At 54.0% G+C, this 16,211-nt stretch overlaps 1 protein-coding gene across 1 annotated transcript in view; it reads left to right on the forward strand.

Moving 5' to 3' along the window:
• Positions 1–15,668, forward strand: part of FAH (fumarylacetoacetate hydrolase) — a 23,115-nt gene extending 7,447 nt beyond the window's left edge. Inside the window, exons 5-14 of the mRNA XM_006142638.3 lie at positions 300–390; positions 3,554–3,651; positions 3,761–3,813; positions 4,311–4,410; positions 5,089–5,219; positions 7,332–7,407; positions 7,748–7,794; positions 9,491–9,592; positions 10,294–10,411; positions 14,850–15,668. Of these exons, the coding sequence (XP_006142700.1) occupies positions 300–390; positions 3,554–3,651; positions 3,761–3,813; positions 4,311–4,410; positions 5,089–5,219; positions 7,332–7,407; positions 7,748–7,794; positions 9,491–9,592; positions 10,294–10,411; positions 14,850–14,929 (896 nt within the window). The 3' untranslated portion in view covers positions 14,930–15,668. The remainder of the gene's footprint in view (positions 1–299; positions 391–3,553; positions 3,652–3,760; positions 3,814–4,310; positions 4,411–5,088; positions 5,220–7,331; positions 7,408–7,747; positions 7,795–9,490; positions 9,593–10,293; positions 10,412–14,849) is intronic.
• The last annotated feature ends 543 nt before the right edge of the window (positions 15,669–16,211 follow it).

Below are 16,211 nucleotides of genomic sequence, written 5' to 3' on the forward strand. Positions count from 1 at the left end.
AGGAATCCTGAGTACTTGGGTGTGGTACCAGCCACTTCATTCAAACCCCACTATCTGTTTCAGAGCATCTTGGCCCCTCGTTTCCTTGTTTCTCAGATCAAAGAGGAGTTTAGATCCGGCTCTTCAGTGAGGTTGCTTTGTGTCACACGGATGCTTTGCTGCAGGAAGAGCTGAGGCAGGCCGAGTTTGGGAAGTGTATGTGCCGTGTGCTCACTCAGGGCCCCATCTTCACAACTGCCCCTTCTCCTTCCTGAGGCTCCCAGGCCACTGATGAGCTCTGTCGGGTCTTCCTTCCGCAGGAGACTACACGGATTTCTATTCCTCTCGGCAGCATGCTACCAACGTTGGCATCATGTTCCGGGGCAAGGACAATGCGCTGATGCCCAACTGGTACGTCCCGGGTCAGACACTTGGACAGTCCGTTTTCAGTAGCATGTTGTGTCCCAGGAACAGCCAAGCCCTGCTTAAAGTAAATCGGGGCCAGAGACCAGGGATTCTGCGCCCTCTGAAACTCAGGCCTTGGCCTTGGGGCTTCTGCCTAGCTGGGCTCCAGACCTGCTCTTGTCTCGTGGGCACGTGCCTACATGGCTTCATCCAGAGACTGGGGCTTGGAATTCGATTCCCTGAATCACTGTGAACCTTCTGGATTCTTTCATTTGTGAGCCACCTATTATTGTCTTAGGGGCAAATCGTAAACTCTCCAGACTCAGCATTTGTTGGTCTTTTTGTTTTTAGGAGTCTTGCTATGTTGTGATTCTTCTGTGACAGCCTCCCAGGTAGCTGGGGTTAGAGGCTCATGCCACTGGCCTGGCTTTTAGAGTGGGCTAAGAACCAGACTGAGGACTCCCACGTGGTCTCAGCCCACTGAGTCCCGAGCACCAGTCCACGCGACCAGGCCCCCATTTAACAAGAGTTCTCAGAGCAAACCCGCTGGCTTTATGTCCCTCCAGATGCGTTTCACAGTTTCTTTTATCTGATCCTCACGCTAGTTCTGTGAGATTGCCAGGCTGTTTTAGGTGAGTGAAAACAGACCCAGAGGAGAGGACGGATGGGGCCACAGGCTGTCCCCTGACTCCTGAATCAGGGCTGTTGACCAGGCTGCGATCCTGGTCCTGTGCTCCGTGTGTTGTCCCTCCCACCCCCAGATCTGTGTTGTCCCTCCCACCCCCAGATCTAAATACCACCAGCCAGAGGAAAGAGCGAGGGTGGGGCAGAGGTTTTACCCTGTTGGAGTAAGTGTTTCAGAGCATCTGCCAGGAAGAGAGGCTTTCATTAGAACTGAGATAAAGAAGGAAACGGGGGAGAGAGCAGGGCATGATCCAGAGAAGGCCGGCAGCACGCTGAGGCTGCAGAACATGGCAGGGTGAATCTGGGATGGGAGCCGTCCCCAGGCTCCCACTTGAACACTCTGTCTCTTCTTATACGGCCTCTCGTCATTGGATTTAGGGCCCCGGATCACCCAGGGTGATCTCATTTCAGGATCTTTAATGGTATTTGCAAAGACTCTCTTCCAGCATTTGGGGAGGCGGGTTAGGATGTGGCCAGATCTTTCAGAAAGCCACCATTCAGTCCACCACAGGGTCTGACTTATCCCACCATCCCAAACATTGAGCAGTTTTTGTTACCATGCGCCCTGTGCCCACCTACGCAGGTTCTGCATGCTGCTCGTTCTGTGTTCATGCTGTACTGTCTTAAATCGCTCTATGGTGTTCCAGACGTGCTTTCCTCTTTCATGACCTCTCCCACCTCTCCGTCTTGTCAATAGCTCTTGACAATGTTTCGTCGCCCTGGGAAGACTCTGGTGCTCTGAGCTGTGTGATTTCTTCCCAGGATCTCATCCTCTTAGGTACAGAGTGGGCCACAGAGGAAGCAGCGGAACTTTGTGTTCAGAGTCTGAGGTTTGACTCCCAGCAGGGACGGCATCTGGTGAGGGCCTTTTTACTGGAGGGGACTCTCTTCAGTCTCAGCATGGCTCAGGCCATCTCATGATAACAGCGCAAGAGCACATGTCAGCTCTGGGTTCTCTCCCTCTTCTTTAAAGCCACGGAGATTCAGTATGGAGGTCCCCACTCTGATGACCTTATCAAATCCTAATGACCTCCCAAGGGCCCGGCCTTCCAGTCCATGAGAGTAAGCTCCTGCGCTCTTCAGACAGCCACAATACAAGCACGCTATAGCATGGTTATCTGGGGACTGGACACATCGAACTAGAAGAGCACACTTCTGTGCTGGCGCCAAGGATGAGACAGAGTCTAACTTCTCCCACTATTTATTTAATTTAAATACTATCTGATTTCTAAAAACGTGTGACGTATACATAAAATCTGGCATCCTAATCATTTTTTAAAAAGAATTACTTATTCATGATTATTATTTTTTTCATATGAGTTCGCCAGAGGGAGAGAGAGAGAGAGAGTGAGCAGGAGAGTGGCAAAGCAAGCTGCCAGGTGTAGGACTCGAAACGCGGACGGCCACGTGGGAAGTCCAGTGCCTCAACCACCATGCCGCCTGCTCATCCCTGAGCCTAATCGTTTTTCTGTTTTAAGTGTGTCGTTCAGTAGTTAAGTATATTCACATTATTGTACAACCATCACCACCGCTACCTCTATGACCCTGTCATCCTGCGGACTGAAACTCTGCACCCGTTAATCACCAACTCTCCATTTCCCTGTCCCCCAGCCCCTCCAGCCCTTGTGCTGATTCTGTCTCTGTGAATTTGACTGCTTTAGTCCCTCATATCAATGGAATTGTAGAGTTCGCCCCTTTGACAGTGGCTTATTTCACTCAGCAGTGTCCTCGTGGTTCATCCATACCATCCCTACATGCCAGATTCCCTCCCTTTCTACAGCAGAATACTATTCCATTGTATCAGTAGTATATGCCATATTTTGGTTTTCCACCCATCAATTGATGGACACTTGGGAGTCCCTTTTGATTTTTGAGCCGTAGGCCAATTCTGCTTCTAATTTTAAAAATTTGTAAAATTCGGGACCGACAGGTACTGTGATATTTGAGATCCTGGACTCCATATGGGCAACTGCAGTTCTAGTCCCAGATCGGGTGACTTGCTTTTTCACTTTCACTCTATCTCCCTCTCTCTGTATCTCTCTGGTCAAATGAACATTAATAATAAATAAATATAAATTTATTAAAAACGTTCAGTTTTGGGACCAGCAGTTAGCATAATGGCTATGTCGCTGGACTCCCACGTAGTCAACCGTGGTTCGCGTCCCAGACCTGGTGGCGTAAAACTTACGCCGGGCGTGTGTGCGTGCATGCCCAAGAGGAGAATGGAGGAGAAGGGATTGCAACATGGCCATCCCCCCTGGGTGGTGATTTCTCACTTTCTGTCTCTCTGTTTCTCTCTGTCTGGCTGGCGAGCGCACGCACCCTATAGCAAAAACCTCCCTCCCCCCCAAAAAAAAAACCGTTCGGTTTACATGTTGAGTTTACATGTCCAGTTTACATGTTGAGTTTACATGTCCAGTTTACATGTCCAGTTTATAACCTGTAATGGTTTTGTTGCCTGCACTCTCTCACTGTCCTTTCTCAGGCTGCACTTACCAGTGGGCTACCATGGCCGTGCTTCCTCCGTCGTGGTGTCTGGCACCCCGATCCGAAGGCCCATGGGACAGATGAGACCGGATGACTGTAAGTGACTCTCCTAGCATCCAAGTCCTGCCGTGCCCAGTTCTGTCTCTTCACAGTGAGTCCCACAGCCTGGCACTCACAGCTGCCTCTTTGTTGTGTGTTGTTCCAGCTAAGCCTCCTGTATATGGCGCCTGCAGACTCCTGGACATAGAGTTGGAAATGGTGAGCGGTGGCCTGGGCTTTCATCCACATACGATCTGTAAAAACCTTCTAGCAGGGCCAACCAGTGACATGGTGGTTAGGGCAGCTGGATCCCACGTAGCCTCCCGTGTGGTTTGCGTCCCAGACCCAGTAGCTTGAAAAGCACGCTGGGCACGTGTGGGTGCTTGCTAACAGTCCTGAGAGACGTGGAGGAGAAGGGATAGCAGCATGACTGTTGTCCGTGGGGGATTCGCTCTCGCTTTCCCTCTCTCTAGCTGTCATTCGTTCTCTCTCACTGTCTCTAGCAAGTGCATGTGCCCTCTGGCAAAATTTTAAAAAAAGAAAATATTGATACTTACAGCAAGCGAGTGCTCCAGTTGGCTTCCCTACATGGTGGGCTGCCCACTCATCTACCACGTCCCCACCTGGCTATGGACATACAGTGAATCCTCACTATTTGCGGATCCTGTATCTCTGGGTGACATGTAACCGGATTCTAACTGGCTTCCCCATGCCAGGCTTTCTTTGTAGGCCCTGGGAACAAGTTTGGAGAGCCCATCCCCATCTCCAAGGCCCACGAGCACATTTTCGGGATGGTCCTCATGAACGACTGGAGCGGTGATTATGGGTGGCCGAGCGCCCCAGGAGCACCCTGCTGTGGGTGGAGGGTGGGGTGGTCTGGGTGTCTGGATATAGTCACAGAAACCGTGGGCATTTCCTGAATCTGGTGCTGGACAAAGACAGCAGATAAGGCAGTGACTGAGTGGGTTTGGGACTAGACATCAGCTCTGAGAAGGTCCCCTCTCTGAGCTCCACTCTTCTCTGAAGGAGGGACAGGGCTGTCTTCACACCTCGTGTTTGCTGAGCACTTACTATGTGCAGGCCCTGGGCCAGCACCTCACCTGCACACTGCTGCTGCTCCCTCAGGCTTTGCTCACATGGTTCCCTTCATATGGGTGAGGAACCATGCATGGACAGGCTTCAGCTAGTTTGAGCTCAGACTTGAAGCTAAGCAGCCCTGCTTCTAAGCCTGGGCTGTCAGCCCCATGCCTTTCATTGGAAGAGGCAGTGCCCCAAGTCCCAGCAAGCATTCTCCCCTAGTGGACAAGCTTCCAGCTCCTGACAGGTCATCCCCACCTGGCACTGTGCCCTGCAAGGACGCCTGCCCTCAGCGTTGAGTGTCCTTACCCTTTGGTCTTGTTGGGATCAGAGCTCTGTGCTGGGGTCCTTGCTTCTTGGTCAAGGACAGGTGAGAGGCCAGCCCCCGTGAGTCCTGGCTCTGTCCTTCTCCTGTAGCTCGAGACATTCAGAAGTGGGAGTACGTCCCTCTTGGGCCGTTCCTTGGCAAGAGTTTTGGAACCACTATCTCTCCGTGGGTGGTGCCGATGGATGCCCTCATGCCATTCGCTGTGCCCAACCCGCTGCAGGTAAGCACGCCCTCTGCGGGAGCACCCCCTGAGGCCACCTGCCCACTGAACAAACACAGGCGCGGAGACCGTCGGCCACAAAGCTGCATGCCCATGGCATGCCCACTACAGCATGCTCTATGGATCCTAGTCTTGGGGACCTCCAGGCGGCCATGGCTCGTCATTCTGTCTTGTGGTTTCCCCGCCCCTAGCACAGTTTTGGGGGAAAATCAAAACCATCAGAATCCTCCCATGCCAGGAGAACTGGCCAGCTGTCCAGAGAAGGGGGTCTCTGCCAGTAAGTTCGACCACTTGGCACAAATTGTGTTCTGTGCAGATGGTACCCCCTAGAGCACAACTTGAGAATGCACTTTGGGGCCAAGTACCCAGAGGGTCCTTGCACTGCTGCCCAGGCCTTTCATGGACTTACCCTCGCTCCTCAGCCTGGTACAGTCTGGCCACTGTCTCACCCCATCGCCAGCCTTACCTCACCAGTCACCTGACCTTGTACTCAGTACCATGGCCTTTGCTCCCATTTAGTGGGGATCCCGTGGGGCTGGCAGGTGGCATGGTTAGGGGCGCTGGACTCCCACACAGCCGACCACGGTTCAAGTCCCAGACCTGGCAGCTTGCATTCTCCCTCCCTCCCGCTGTCTCTCTCCCTTTTCTCTCACTCCTCTTTGGTCAAATTAAAAATAAATAAATAAATGAATGAATAAATAAAGTTAAATAAAATAATTCCAAAAAAAAAAAGTAGGGACCCCTTACAGCTTTCTCACTCCCTAGGCAGTCTCTCGCCACTCGGCTTCTGGCACATGGCCCGTTCCAGTTCTGTGTTTCTGAGTTCCCATGGTGCCCCGCTCCAACTCTGTCCTCTATGGGGGGCAACCCAGGAGGAGCCCTCGGCCATTCGCCCTTCTCCCTCCACACCTCCCCCGGAGCATCTCACCACGCGTGGTCATGGTGAGATGCTCCAGGGGAGCACTGCCGCCCACTTCCGGCTCCTGCGTCCAGGCCACTCCCCACACTCCTCTGCCTGCCTTGCCCTGGTGTCCCCTCTTAACGTCCCTGCGGGGCTGTCGCACTGTCCCCTCGCTTCCTCCTCTATCCTTCTGCCACTGCAGCCCCTGCGCCCCTCATTTTCAGGCCCCAGCACTAGTCTCGCTCTCCCTCTGCGTGAGTGTGGGTAGCCCTTCCTCTGTTGCCTTGCTGGCAGCTGCCTTGGCTGGACTCCTCCGACCGCCTCGGCCACATCCTCCCCGTACTCGTCTTTCCAGGTCCAGCTGCACGGGTCACTGTGTTGCCCTTTCCAGAGGTGCTGGGTCCCACCTTCCTCTAAGCCAGCCCTTTCCAGATGCCATTTCTGAACAGTCGTCCTGCCCCTTCTGAACTGTCGCTTTCTGAATGTTTTCCTTTACAGCAAACAAGCTCCCAGAGAAAAAAACGCCATGTCCCTACCTGCATTGCTAACCACCTATCAGTCACTGAAAGGAAACATGTGGCTGGGTGGTGGCGAACACCTGTGGGCCCGGCTATTTGGGAGGCTGGGGCAAGAGGATCATGAGTTCGAGGCTGGGTTAGGCAACTTAGACGCTGTCTTAGAAGGGGCGGAGGGCGGGGGGAGGGAAGAAAGGGAAAGAAAGAAAGACAACTGTTAAATTACTGCGTGCTCCCGTAGTGATTTATGCCTCCCCTGCTGGGGAAATACTGCCTTGGCCCCCAGCGCCTGTTATTGGGCCTGATCAGCAGAGCTGCGCCCCCTGCTGGCTCTCACACCACACGGTGCTGTCTGCCTCTATTGGCCTTCTCATTCCAGGGTCCGGTCTGGACCTTCAGTTGCCCTAGCTCTTAACCCATAGAACTCACTTTGGTCCTCGTCTCTGGCCCTTCCACGGTCCTCCTTCCCCAGCTCTGCCCTCCCCTGACTTTCTGCATCTTTGGCTTGGCTCCTCGTGACCTTTGACCTGCATGCCCCTCCCTCAGCTTCTCCCGGAGCCTGGCACTTATGAACAGCTTCATCCCCCACTATCCAGGGATGGTGCTGGGTCCTTGGGGAGGGAACACTTCTGCTGCCTCGGCCCCCTGACCCTCGGCCCTCCTGCCACCGACTTCTGCTGTGCTCTGTCCTCCCAGGACCCCAAGCCCCTGCCATATCTCTGCCATGACCAGCCCTACACATTTGACATCAACCTTTCTGTCGCCCTAAAAGGTATGTCGTGGGTCGGCGGGTGGGCATGCTCAGGGATTCGGTGGGCACCTGTGCCCAAGTGCTCTGGCCCTGGTGGCTCTTGTAAAGGCAAGAGGGGACCTGTTTGTGCTCAAAGGGAGCCACTCGAGTTCACATGGCATTAACCCTGTCACCAAGCTCCAGTTAGCCCGAAGACATGGGGTCAGGACCTCCCTCCTCACGAGAGCCCCTTCTCCGGCCTCCCAGCCAAGGTCTACCTGCCCAGTCACGCAGCACTGCTGGCCCCTCACACCCCTGCTGCGGGGCACATCTCACCAAGGGCCGTCTGAGTCCTCACCGGTGTTACTTCTCTTTCTGGCAGGAGAAGGGATGCGCCAGGCGGCTACCATATGCAGGTCCAATTTTAAGGTGAGCTTTGAAGCTGATGAGACTGCTCTTGGAAGTGAGGGGAATCTTTCTTCCTAGCAGGAACAGGAAAGCAGCAGGAAATCCAGCCTGTGGCCTGGATTTCCAGGGTCCTTTTCTCGAAGTCTCCATGAGGTCACAGAGTTCCCTGGAGATAGAGACTACATAGATGTGGCTAGTGATTTTCTTGGGGATGATAGATGTTCTTGTAAGGCTAACTCTTATTTTCTCCTGTCCTGCCAGGGACTGAATTGATGAGAGTGGCTAGATTTTTGTCAAGTTACCTTTCTAAAAAAAAAAAATTGGGGGGCTGGCTTGTGGCATGGTGGTTAAGGGTGCTGGACTCCCACATGGCTGATCGCAATTCGAGTCCCAGACCTGGCAGCTTGCTTTATCACTTTCCCTCTCTCTCTCGTTCTCTCACTCTATCCGTCTCTGGTCAAGTTAAAGTAAATAAGTAAGATAAAACCTGAACGCCTTCCATGGGGCTCGGTCACACTGCAGTCTCTTTTCCTCCTTCTCTCCCACCTTTCTGGATTTTGGCCATGCATGCACATGCACCCAGCATGGTTCTCAGGTCACTGGGTCCAGGGCTCGAACTACGTAGTCAGCCATGTGAGGTACAGCCACCTTAACCACCACGCCAAGGGCTGGCCTGCTAGTGCACAGCTTTCAGTGCATGTATGTGCACATTTCTGTTGGATGTGCATCTAGAAATGGAATCACTGGGTTACAGGGTGTGTGATGTGTGCGTGTGTGTGTGTGTGTATACACTCAGCCTTGTGAATCGTTTTCCCGGTGGCTGTACTCCCATTAGCAGTGCCTGAGCGTTCCTGCTGTTCCGTAGGCTTGCCAGTACACGGTGGTGTTGGTTTTTCCTTTCTGGCCATTCCGGAGATGAGGATTTCAGTGTGCTTGTCCCCAGTGACCGATGCAGCTGGGCACCTTTTCATAGGTTGATCGGCCATGTGCAGGCCCTTTGAGTCAGTGTTGTCTTCTCTCTAGTCTCCCTTGTAATTTAATGTTATTCTGGGTCCTTAGTCTGGTGGGGAGACATGAGAGGCCCTAGAAGGGGGTCGTGGGCCAGAATCACTGCTCTGGTTCCCTTCACCTAGGTGTGTAGCCATGGGAAAGGCAGGACTTAGAAGCGGGATGGCCTTGGGGAGAGGCCTGGCCAGCTTTGCATTGCCTCTAAACACCAGGATGTGCACGTGGCACTCTGCTCCCCTGTCCCCACAGCCTGCCCTCCTTCAGGCTTCATCTCACCCCCACCTGCTCTGACCTTGTGTTCTATCATCCAGCCTCTGCCCAGCATCTGTTCGAAGGCCTGGGGTGGGAGAAAGCGGGTGAGGCCTTTGCTCACAAGAAGCCTCTGCTGTGGTGAGGAGCTGGTCCTTGCCAGTGTGGAACTCCCAAGCATTCCTAGGGCAGAGTGTGGTCATGTCCGGATGGACTGAGCAATGAGGTTGGCTCTCAGTGCTTCCTGCAGGCAGTGGTCAGAACGCTGCTTGAGATAGCAGAGGAGCCCAAGGCTGGAGCTAGTAAAGGAGATGGGAGGGACGTGGGGGAGGCCCCTGAGCACTCAGCAGCCTGCTGCTGTAGGGGATGGAGAGCTGGCTGGGGTCCTAGGAAGGCCTGACAGCAGTCGTGGTAGGCATGTGCCTGCCCTGCTCACCCTCCCGCTTTCCCCTGTTCTCAGTACATGTATTGGACGATGCTGCAGCAGCTCACCCATCACTCTGTCAACGGCTGCAACCTGCGGCCAGGGGACCTCTTGGCTTCCGGGACTATCAGCGGGCCGGTGAGTACCCAGTCTCACTGAGGGCTGGCCGTGGGGTGCATCCCTATTCCCCACACAGACACAGGGCCCTTTCCTCTTCCTCATAGCTTCATCAGGAAAGGCTTGTCCTTCAAATTCAAACCTACGGAGACAGGGATGGGGCGGGGGGGAAACAGGACGTTGGGACTGTCAGAATGTCATGCCGGGGCTCCAGGAAACAGTGTCTCGTGGCCACCATCTACACTGTTCCTTCTGGAATGCAGGGTCCATGCTGCTGGCCCTCTGTCCCCCTGGGCCTCTGAATGCCAGACTCGAGGTGCAGAACCTCTGAGATGATGACTTGCGGTCATAGGGATGTCAGTGACTCCAGGGAAATTCCTGACCGCACCTTCTTGTGAGAGATTTGGCCAGTGTGGGTGGTTGTTAGGCATGACAGTATCTGGGCAAGTGGGGAGTGGTCACCACAGGAGAGGCCTGGGCACCAAGTCCTGAGCACATGGTGGCCTTGGTGGGAGGCCACTCTGGCTGCAGTATGTGGGGCAAAGACGAGCCTCAGCCATTTCTGCAGTGGCCCTGCGGAGGCTAATGCTGAGTCTCTTGGGGTTCCCAAGTCCCCCCTGCCCTTGCCAGGGCTCCTGGATCTTGCTACGCATGTCTGTGCTGGAGCCAGCACACTCACCTGATGGGACACATGTAACCCTTTCCCCTCTCCTCTCATGAAGGAGCCGGAAAGCTTTGGCTCCATGCTGGAGCTGTCCTGGAGAGGAACGAAGGCCATAGAGCTGGGAGACGGGCAGACCAGGAAGTTCCTGCTGGACGGGGATGAAGTCGTCATCACAGGTGAGGGGTGCCAAGCCTGCAGGCGCCTCCCTTCTCCCGCGCCGCCCGGCACAGTGCCAGCCGTGGGGCGCACCGTCTGGCCACGAAGCCATCTGGCCCCACTCCTCCCTCACAGCCCTGGCCTTCCCAGTCCCATGTCAGCTTGTGATGTCCTCTGGCACAGCCTCAGCTGCCAAGGACTTGGACTCTGAGTCTCCGTGGACCAGAAAACCTCGGCTTTGTCTCTCTCCTCCCTGAGCAAACTCATGACCTTACGGCAGGTTCTTCATTACCCTGGGCTTTGCAGTAACCCCTCTGTGCAGATGGACTCTGGCCTGTGACGGGCTCCAGGGAGGCAGCACTGAGTTACTGACTGAGACGTCACAGCAGCTCCTTCTGAGGAGGCTCAAGTGCCTCTTAACATTTGGGGGCCCTGAGACCAGCAGATGGCGTGATGATTATGTCACTGGGCACCCACATGGCTGACCAGGGTTCAAGTCCCAGACCCGGCCACTTGAAACTCATGCTGGGTGCGTGTGCATGCATGCCCAAAATCCTACAGGAGAATGGAGAAGAGATTGTAGTGTGGTCGTCCCTCTGGAGGATGATTTCTCACTTTCTGTCTCCTTCTCTCTGGTGAACACACGTGCTATGCAGCAAAATCTCTAGAGAAATATTGGGATGGGGGGCCTCCTGCCTACCGCATCATATTACACACGAGGAGGCCTGTAGCACCTTCTTTGGAGTCAGGAAGACTCAAGTTGTACTCGTACATCCCCCAGCAGCTGTGCGATCTTCATCCAGTCGTTACCCTTGCTGAGGCTGTTTCCTCAGTACTTAACCTTGTGGTGCAGCTGTAAGGATCCAGCAAGCCGGGTTATTCCTTCAGTAGACATTTGCGGAGCACCTCCCGTGAGCCCCGTCCTGAGGTTCCAGTGGTGAACAAGGCAAACGATGCCCCTGCTCTTCTGGGCCTCTATTCTTGTGTCATAAACCACACTTTTTTTTTGAGAGAGAGGTTTTTGCTATAGGGTGCATGCACTGGCCACACCACAATCCCCTCTCCCCCATGCTTCTCTCAGGATCTTGGGCATGTACACACACGCGCCCAGTGTCAGTTTAAGCCGCCAGGTCCGGGACTGGAACCACGGTCGACTCCATGAGAATCCAGAGACATAGACATTACGCCAACTGCTGGTCCCAAACTGCACCTTTTTACAGATGGGACAGTGAAGACACATCAAGCTTAAACAAGTTGTCCAAGGTCTTGCAGCCAGTAGATAATGAAATCACCCCTCAGGGGGTGACTATGCTGGAATCTCTTCTCTTCCATTCTCCCCTCAGGATTTTGGGCATGCACGCACGTGTGCGCAGCGTGAGTTTCAAGCTACCGGGTCCAGAACTGGAACCGTGGTTGACCACATGGGAGCCCAGTGGTCAGCCATCTGCTGGTCCCCAAATCAGTTTCTAATCATGGGAAAGTAAGATAGAACATTCAGAAGTGCTGACATCACCCAAACGTGGCAGCACTGACTGACGGTGTTCCAGTGCTCCACATGTGGTATGTTTTGTGTTTGTTACACCATCTGGCGGTCAGCGTGTGACCTGCGAGAACGCGTCTGTTCGGAGGCATCTGCACCCACCTCTCCATACTGCTCGGTGCTTGCATTTTCCATGCCCTTCGATCTTTAATGTACCGAGAGTCGTGAGTTGGGCAACTCTCTTGGTATCTGAACTGATTTGCAAACATCCAAACAAAAGTCTCTGTTTTGTTTTCCTGCAGTCTTGGTGGCACTGTCCCCCATCTGGTCTGCCTGTGGGTCTCTCTATTCCCTCCCTTTTTCCCATTCACTGTTGCTGTGTCTATCCCTTGCCTGTTACAGAATTCCCTGGACCAGGCTGGTCGGGGGTCCTAGAGGGTAGAAGCTGCAGGACCATGGACAGCGACCATGTGGCTGTTGGGAGAGGTCTTGTCCTGGAAATTCAGTTACTCTTCTGTGGACCCAGAGGCTCAGGCTGAGGCTCTATGATTTCTCTCTGCTCTTGCCCCTTCCTGCCAGCACAACCAGGTGTCTGCAACCTTGACTGACCTTTTGGCCAGAGGGTCTTCCTCCTTCAAAGAACAGAGAGCTAGGAACCAGCAAATGGCATAATGAAGATATCGCTGGATTCCCACCTCGTTGACCATGTTGGAGTCCTGGACCTGGTGACTTAAAACCTCACACCAGGCATGTTGGCATGCGTGCCCAAGAGCCTGAGATGAGAATGGAAGAGAAGGGAAGGCAGCATGGCCATCCCCCCTTGGGGGTGATTTCTCACTTTCTGTCTCTCTGGTGAGCACACATGCCCTATAGCAAAACTCTCTCAAGGAAAAGAAAAAAAAAAAAAGAAAGAAAGAAAACTAGAGCAGAGAGCTCTGCACCGTCTCCAGGTTTGCACTTGCTGTTCCTGCTGCCTACGATGCCTCCCACCCCCTCCCCAGAGAGCCTCCATACTGTTGCATGTACTCACCAGGGAGAAGGAAAAAGCATTCCCACAATGGGGCATAGTCACACCACAATGCCTCCTTGGACGAGGTTTAATTTCGGCAAGGAACCAGTTTTTGCTTTCATAGGCCTTTTTCTTGTAAGAGTAGGTATTTCCGAGTGTTGAGATCCTAAAGTGATGTACAGAAAGATAACGGAACTGAGTGAAGCAGTGGGCCTGAACATTGCTCTCGACAAAGTGTGCTCCTGACTGTCGTGCCAGCATGCAGGCCATGGCGTGTGCCACTGCAGGGAGCTGGCATAAGTGTGCCGATGTCAGGGAGAGTGAGGGACTGGGTGAAGGTGGGCCCGGGGTCCATGCCACTGCAGTGTCTAAGCTGCCGCCTTCCCAGAGAAGGCCAGTTGTCAGAGTGGCCCAAGCGGCAGGGACCATTTAAGTGATTGGCTGAGTGGAAGGAGAGGTTTTAGGAGTGCAGCGGGGTAAGGCGCTGCTGGGCTGGGGCACTAGGGGACCACCCACAGGGGCCCTTCCTGTGGCAGCCATGAGAGCTGGTTGAGGACATCACTGATGTCTTCACAGCAACCTGTCCACAGTCTCAGTGTCCTGGTGGCTGCGAGTCTGCTCTGCAGTGTGTTTGGTTTTCTCTTGGCTGCTAGAGTCTGGAGCCTCACCGTTTTCTCCTTTCCACGCTGCGTAGCAGGAGGCACAGCCCTAGGCATGGGGCCAGATTCTAACAGGTGAGGGGTGTGGTGGCATTTCCACATGACTTCAACATCACGGGCATGTCCAGAAGCAGTCTTTCCCCCATCAACTTCGAGTTGCCGTGGCATGGTCTCCTCTGGGTTCCACACGGGTCAGGGTCTTCAGAAACATTGCTGTGGGAGGGGCCTGAAGGCCCATGTGTTGACTTGACCTGATAAGCCTTTCCTGCTGTTAAAAAAAAGCTGAAAATGCCTGTGTCTTCTTGCTGTTGTGAAGATAGGTTCAAACCCCTTAACAAGGCTTCTCAGAGCACCCCAACTGACAGCCTCACCGAACAGATGCAGCAAATGCATCTTCGCACGTGCTACTCCCTCTGTCTGGAATGGCCTTTGTATTGTGACCGCTTAGTGAACTCCTATCCACTCATCAAGGTCCAGCTGAGATGTTCCTTCCTTTCTCCCCCACGCCGCTCCCTCACTCAGCATCCTGAGGACTTGCTCCCCCAGCTCCTGTCCAGACCTGCTGCTCCCACTCATCGGACCTACTCAAGGACAGGGATGGCTTCTCCTCTCTGCCTTCCCGTCTCTCCTGTGGAATTGAGTGAATGAAACGAGCAGCTGGTGAACCTCTGCTCTGTCAGAGATCCTGTGCTGGGAACCTCACCCAACTGTTCTATCTGATCCTCACGACCTTGAACGCCAATAAGCATTGGTACTCCCAGTTTAAATGAGTCACTCAGCCCATGACCTTCCTAAGAGCTGGCCCTCATGGGGCCTTTGCCACTGCCAGGCCCTGTTGTCCTCAGAGCATCCTTGCAGCCAACCTGAGCAGTGATACTGTTGTTACTTCCATTTCATGGATGAAGAAACAGGCCCGGGGTGGCCCAAGGTCACAAAGCAGTGTGGGGGGAGGTTGGGGAGCAGGCTTCACACTGAGGCAGCCTTGGCCTCAGGATAACTGACAGACCTAGGATTTGAACCCACACCCACATGGGAAGTACTGACCACCCTCAGGAAAGCTGTTGAGCCTTGTGGTGCCTCTGAAGGTCCCCGACTGTGGGGCGGGCAGAATTCTAGCTCACGTGGTAAGTGGTCTAGCCAGGGGCCTGCCCAGCTTCGAGGCAGGGTTACTCGTCCACCCACGGTGTGGCTTTGTCATTCTGATGTCACCTGCCTGCCTCGGGCCACACTATGCACTGAGCCGCTTGGTGCTGCCTGCGTGCTGATCCAGGGGCCCAGGCGCTTCATGACCCTGTCCTTCTCTGTTTCAGGGCACTGCCAGGGGGACGGCTACCGCGTTGGCTTCGGCCAGTGTGCCGGAAAAGTGCTGCCTGCTCTTTCGCCAGCTTGAGGTTCTCTGCGAAGGCTCATCTCCACCCCCCGACTTCCTGCGGGGCCTCCCTGTGTGGCTGTGGGTCTGGCTCCTCCTCCATTAGAGAATAAACCAGACGCTCTGCCACCACCCTCTGGTCCAGGTGTGTACAGCCTGCTCGGGAGGCACGCACGCATTCATATTTTCAGCTTTATGAGTGAGGTTGAGGGTCTCTGTGGAGTTTTCTTACCAGGTATCCCAGGCCCCCAGTATTCTCTAGAATATAGGCAAGGAATGGTTCCTGGTTCAATCAGTGTACTTCGGAGAAACAGAACCAGTACCGTGTGTGTGTGTGTGTGTGTTCACACACGTGTGTATGCACGCAGATTAATTTATTTCAACAAATTGCCCCATGTGACTCGGAGGGTGGCAGGTCCAAAACCTGCTGGGCGAATCGGCACTGGAGACCCAGGAGGACTTCCCGTTTGAGTCTGAAGGCAGTTGGCTGGTGGCTTCCCTCTTCCTCTGGAGAACTGAGTCATGTTTCTGTTAATGAGGGCCACCCGTATGAGAGAGGACAGTTTGCTGATGTAATCGTTAGCCTCATCTAAAGCACAGACTGGAAAATCTAGAGCTGTATTTGACCAACTGTGAGGAGGGCTTCAAAACGTTCTTGGAAAATGTGTTCTGTGTAAAAACCATTCATGGACTTGATTTTTTTGGGGGGTGGGGGGACGTGGGGATAGTGGAGAGCAAATAAATGCGAACTTTAATTCCATTTCTCCATGAGCTTTTTGAAGTCCCTTCAAATTCAGGTACTTTGGCCTAACCATATGGCTATGTAAAATTGCCTACTATGTCTTGGAGCTGACAGGACACACTTGGTTACAGACTCGGTTCAAGGACACTGTGGCTATGTCAACACATGAGAAACCTTGCCCAGAGCCCCTCAGCATGGGTGCACACCTGGACTCATGAGGGCAGAAAGGGAGCCGGGGATAGCTTTTCTCTCTGTGCAAGCCCACCAGAATCAGGAGAGCAAGCCCTGCCTGTAGACAGGCCAGCCCTGGGCCCACCCTGTTCCTGGGTGACCATAGCAGGAGAGGGTGCCCAGTGATCCTTCTTGGGCCTAATGAGCTCCTCACCAGCCCCGTTTGGGGAGGATGAATGAGGCTCCGTCAGGTCACATCGTTCACGCCTTCATTCAGCCATCTTTACTACGCACCTTCTCAGGGGTGGGTCCTGTTCTAGGAACCAGAGGCACAGCAGAAAAGAGTAGCCTGCACCCCTGCCCTCATGAAGCTTCCGTTCTCGTGGAAGG

Source organism: Tupaia chinensis, unplaced genomic scaffold (genome assembly GCF_000334495.1).
Source record: "Tupaia chinensis unplaced genomic scaffold, TupChi_1.0 Scaffold000078_1, whole genome shotgun sequence".
In the NCBI taxonomy this organism is placed as follows: Eukaryota; Metazoa; Chordata; class Mammalia; order Scandentia; family Tupaiidae; genus Tupaia; species Tupaia belangeri.